This window comes from Triticum dicoccoides, chromosome 7B (genome assembly GCF_002162155.2).
Source record: "Triticum dicoccoides isolate Atlit2015 ecotype Zavitan chromosome 7B, WEW_v2.0, whole genome shotgun sequence".
In the NCBI taxonomy this organism is placed as follows: domain Eukaryota; kingdom Viridiplantae; phylum Streptophyta; class Magnoliopsida; order Poales; family Poaceae; genus Triticum; species Triticum dicoccoides.
In genome coordinates, this window is record NC_041393.1 from 358100834 (window position 1) to 358106696 (window position 5863).

General features: G+C 37.7%; 1 protein-coding gene across 1 annotated transcript; it reads right to left on the bottom strand.

The window, feature by feature from the left end:
- Positions 1–3608: 3608 nt before the first annotated feature.
- Positions 3609–4445, bottom strand: LOC119336698. Its single transcript, XM_037608767.1, has 3 exons — positions 4310–4445; positions 4005–4211; positions 3609–3876 (listed from the first exon to the last, which is right to left on the bottom strand). Exons 1-3 carry the CDS (start codon positions 4406–4408, stop codon positions 3799–3801), a joined length of 384 nt encoding a protein of 127 aa, XP_037464664.1. The 5' UTR covers positions 4409–4445; the 3' UTR covers positions 3609–3798.
- Between the last annotated feature and the right edge of the window lie 1418 nt (positions 4446–5863).

The following is a 5863-nucleotide window of genomic DNA, read 5'->3' on the forward strand; positions in this document are numbered from 1 at the left end:
ATCGGAAATGTTAACGCCCACACGCCTCCATCACCACTCATTTTGCCACGTATGAATAGATGACATCAGCAGAATTTTTTTTGGTTATTGGCTTAAAAATGTTGTATCTCCTAAATAAAAAAGCAAACTAAAAATCTGTTTTCACCATTAAATCCGTCTCGACGAGATCTTCAAAACTAGACCCCATGTTGATATGTTTCGACGAATTTTTTTTTTGCCATAAGTTGCCACGATGTTTACACTATAGTTGCCATAGGGCTTAAACTAAAGTTGCCATGTGGCAATTTTAGTTTGTAGATCATGACAATTTTAGTATTTTGATGATGGCAACTCCAGTACTTTGATCATGAAAATTATTTTTTGTATGAACCATGGCAATTTTACGTGCATGTATCATGGCAATTTTAGTTTATGGTTCATGGCAAGTCTAGTTTCTTAATTCCCCGTTTTATAAATGTCAAAATTTACTTGTAAATGTAGAAGAAAATAGCTGAAACATATCATGGCAACTTCAGTGTAAACATCATGGCAATTCATATGCAATAGACATGGCAACTTTTAATCCAAAAAAATTTCATCAAAACATATCAACATGGGATCTAGTTTCGAAGATCTCATGGCGAGGGATTTAATGGTGAAAACGGATTTTCAATCGGATTTTTCGTTTAAGAGATAAAAACATTTTAAAAACTGAAAATCCAAAAAGATTCCTGCATGCATGCATGCGATGACGTGGCAATCTGTTTACATTAGAGACGTGTGGTGCATCTCCCTTCCTGCCACACATGTGGCAGTTAGCGCGACCCATATATATATATATATATATATATATATATATATATATATATATTCACTTGTAAAAAACATGTCATTTTTTGCATGTAAAACTATTCCACTCTATTGCACTTTCAGAATTATGCAATTAGCTCCCCCTCCCCTCTCCTTTCTCATCATGTTTCTTAAAAGGTCTAGTTAGCATGAGTGTGTTGCTGCGGTTAGCATGTAAAGATCCTGAAAACAATAAATCCTTGAAAATACCCTTACAAACTTGGGGGCATGGCTGCAGTTAGCATGCATAAAACTAATCATAAAGAAAGGCTTCAGTTATCTCCCATAAAATAATGCAGTTAACTTCATGCAGTCAGTGCAGTTAACTGGTAGTCATCCTGACTAGTAGTTTAGTTGCTAAAAAGCATTTAGTAGAAGGAAAAAATGCAGTTAACTTCATCCTTTACACGAAGTTGCCATCTTTAGGCAGTGTAGTTAACTACCTCCACGATAGGTAAGTTAACTTCACTGTACAAACGTTTGGCTATAAAAACGAATCATGCTGTTAGCATGCTGTAACTACGTCCGTTAGCTTCCTCTATAGCAGTTAACCCCACTCATTCGTGCACCTAATTGCTTAAAAATAAAATAAAAAATAAGTTACCATTTGAAAACAGTACAGTTAAGTTCCTCCTTTATAGGAAGTTAGCACCTTAACAAAATGTAGTTAGCTTCAATATGTGATTAGCTTTTTTTTGTTACTCCACTGCGTGAAGTTAACATCTTGAGACAGTGAAGTTATATTGTTGTTTGCCTCCTACACAATTACGTTTCGGCTATATAACAAATATTGAAGTTAGAATGTTGTAACTATATCCGTTAGCTTCCTATGTGGCAGTTAACTTCGCGCACTCGTGCACCAAAAGTTTTCTTAAAAATAAAATAAAACGAAAGGTACCAGTTGAAACAGTGCAGTTAACTTCATCCTTTACAGGAAGTTGTCATCTTTAGGCAGTGCAGTTAACTACCTCCACGATAGGCAAGTTAACTTCACTGTACAAACGTTTGGCTATAAAAACAAATCATGCAGTTAGCATGCTGTAACTACGCCTGTTAGCTTCCTCTCTAGTAGTTAACTTCACTCATTCGTGCACCTAATTGCTTAAAAATAAAATAAAAAAGAAGTTACCATTTGAAAATAGTACAGTTAAGTTCCTCCTTTACAAGAAGTTAGCACCTTTACAAAACGCAGTTAGGTTCAATATGTGATTAGCTTTTTTTTGTTACTCCACTGCGTGAAGTTAACATCTTGAGACAGTGAAGTTATATTGTTGTTTGCCTCCTACACAATTACGTTTCGGCTATATAACAAATATTGCAGTTAGAATGTTGTAACTACATCTGTTAGCTTCCTATGTGGCAGTTAACTTCACGCACTCGTGCACCAAAAGTTTTCTTTAAAATAAAATAAAATGAAAGGTACGAGTTGAAACAGTGCAGTTAACTTCATCCTTTACAGGAAGTTGCCATCTTTAGGCAGTGAAGTTAACTACCTCCATGATAGGCAAGTTAACTTCACTGTACAAACGTTTGGCTACAAAAACAAATCATGCAGTTAGCATGCTGTAACTACGTCTGTTAGCTTCCTCTATAGCAGTTAACTTCACTCATTCGTGCACCTAATTGCTTAAAAATAAAATAAAAAAGAAGTTACCATTTGAAAACAGTACAGTTAAGTTCCTCCTTTATAGGAAGTTAGCACCTTTACAAAACGCAATTAGCTTCAACAGTACAGTTAACTTCACGCACTCGTGCACCAAAAGTTTTCTTAAAAATAAAATAAAACGAAAGGTACCAGTTGAAACAGTGCAGTTAACTTCATCCTTTATAGGAAGTTGCCATCTTTAGGTAGTGCAGTTAACTACCTCCACGATAGGCAAGTTAACTTTACTGTACAAACGTTTGGCTATAAAAACAAATCATGCAGTTAGCATGCTGTAACTACGTCCGTTAGCTTCCTCTATAGCAGTTAACTTCACTCATTTGTGCACCTAATTGCTTAAAAATAAAATAAAAAGAAGTTACCATTTGAAAACAGTACAGTTAAGTTCCTCCTTTAAAGGAAGTTAGCACCTTTACAAAACACAGTTAGCTTCAACAGTATAGTTAACTTCACGCACTCGTGCACCAAAAGTTTTCTTAAAAATAAAATAAAATGAAAGGTACCAGTTGAAATAGTGCAGTTAACTTCATCCTTTACAGGAAGTTGCCATCTTTAGGCAGTGCAGTTAACTACCTCCACGATAGGCAAGTTAACTTCACTGTACAAACGTTTGGCTATAAAAACAAATCATGCAGTTAGCATGCTGTAACTACGTCCGTTAGCTTCCTTTATAGCAGTTAACTTCACTTCCTCTATACCAATTGAAATAGTGCAGTTAACTTCATCCTTTACAGGAAGTTGCCATCTTTAGGCAGTGCAGTTAGCTCCACTATATGATTGGCTTTTTTGTCTCATAAACAATTGCACTTGACTATGCGATAGTCTTGTAGTTAGCTTGCTATAACTAAGTCTGTTACCTTCCTCCTACAAATAGAAAAATGGTTATCTTAACAACTCCCCAAATTTTGGACCCCCCTACATAAAGACTTCTTCTCAACTAGCAGTTAACTTGCTCGGAAAACATTTAGTAGAAATCGGATAAAAATGCGCTCTGAAGTGTAGTTAACTTCGTACACGACATGAAGTTACCATCTTGAAAATAGTGCGATTAACTTCAATGTGTGCTTTTCTTTTTGTCTACAACCATTAATAGCATCCTCAATAGCAGAAAACTTGATTCACGAATGTAAACTACACATCGGAGCAAATACTTGCACGTGCATAATGATGCAGTTAGCATGCTTGCTACAAAATACAGAAAACTGACAAAACTTTCATAAAACACATCCACATATTCATCTACTTGCACCGCTGTCCTGCGACTACGGTTGTAACGACTTAGCAATGCCAGCCATCTCCCGCGGCCACTAGTCGCGCCGAATCTCATTACTATGGTGAAAAAGAACATAAAAAAGGCACTCGGCCTTCGAGTAGGCAGAATGTGGCTGCATAAAAACAAGATTGTTGTGTCAGTTAGCATTTTACTATATCTGATAATAAGAAATGGAAATCAAGACAAAAACATGAAAAAACAGTTAATTGAAAAAAAAAGAAATGATCGAGCAAAAATTACATCACGCTTCTTCACTTCCTCTACTAGCTTGGTGCCATCATATAGATAAGCAACTTTTAACATGTAAAAGCCGCATTTGTTAACCCCTTGCTCTGGCATTTTTGCATAGCTACATCTCTCTGCCAGATGTTCCCAACGGGGCTGGCTTGAAGAGTTGTATGCAGCTTCGCCGTAAACCTCCTTCATCAACAAAGACATCCTGGACATCTGTGCGAAACAGAAAAATTTGAGACTTGCAAATAGTTTAAAGAACAACACGCATGTGGAACGTAAAAAGGAAAAAAAGTGGAAAAAAGACCACATACGATTTCGACACGTTCACCATGGAATCTATTTCTTGAAAGGTTACGCCTAGTGTATCTCCACGAGTCATGGATATCCATGGACTCACGATACTTCTTCATAGTATACAGTGTGAAATGATTCCGATTCCAATATGGGTGCATGATCTGTCAACATGCAAATTAGACGACAAAAAAGCCTAACAAGTTAGCTACAATTGTCTCAGTAGTTTAGATGACCACACTACAAAAAAAGGTAACTTGGCAACACAAACGACATGCACTAACCAGGTTTGCAGCGAGCAGGTTCTCTTTAATGTATAACTTGAACTTCTGAGCAGCAAGTTTAACATTGAAGGGCGGCCTCGGGACATCCTGCCCATCTTCATCAACTGGCCGATGGTACGGATCAATCTCCAGAAGATACTAGCAAAGATAACAAACACATGATGAGGATTTACGATGATCGATGAGCGGGCAGGGCGGGGTGCACCAGCTAAGCCGACAAATTAACATAGAAAAAACAAAAAGAATGATTCATAATAAATCATCGTACATTTATCACATACGGGCTGAGCAACACCCTATCTCCAGATTTATACACATGGTTGCACTCAGGGCTTCCCTTCCAATAGCTGATCACAAGATCCATCAACTCAGTATCGATGCAGCCAGCGGGACCAAAGCAGGTAACCAGATATTTAGCATCAACTATAAAATCATCGCCAGTTGGAGGAGTGCACTTAAACAAAGGGACCCTATGGGGACAAAAACAAAAAGGAAAAAAGATCCATGAAGTAGCACCAAAACAAAAATGAAAAAACAATTTTGAAAGAAAAACTTGGACTCACTCTGCATATTTGTCAAGAAACTCCTTGCTAAGTATTAGGTCCAAAACTTGTTTTGCAACAGCCACGAATGGAAACTTGAACGGCTTGAGCGCACGCACATGCATTCTCAGCCTAGTTGACAGAGCAACTGGCCTTTTATTAGACATTACCAATGGCTCCTCCACTGATTTGCTCCTGGTGAACACTGTTCTCTCACCATGCAAAACAAAATCATCATCATCACTCGGAACAAGAGGTGATTTCACTGCCACTTTGATAGGACTAGTAGCTCTGGGCCGCAAACACTTTTTAGGTGTCGGAGGCATAAAAGAATCATCACCACTCTCCACACCACGATCCACAGCCTTGGGGAAGCATAAGCACCCCCTTTGATTTTGATTCCACACCGCACTCCTTTTCTTTAACAGCTTGAACTGACTTCAATATGTCATCATCCGATATTACGTGAATTTCTGGCGTCTCACATTGGCTCTCGAACAAACTAAATTTAGGCTCGTCTAGCCCTAGTTCTACAAACACAAAAACCACAAAAAGAAGGGCACACGGGGAAGATACTTGAGCGCGTGGACAAAAATATAGAAATGGGCCTTGTGCTGAGAATAAAATAGGACGACCACAACAACAACAAAAAAAATTCAAACCAACAAAAAGTAAACAAAAAAGAAAAGGCAATACCTCCAGAATAACCCAACACCTCACGAATATTAATGTCAAAAACCCCACAAGT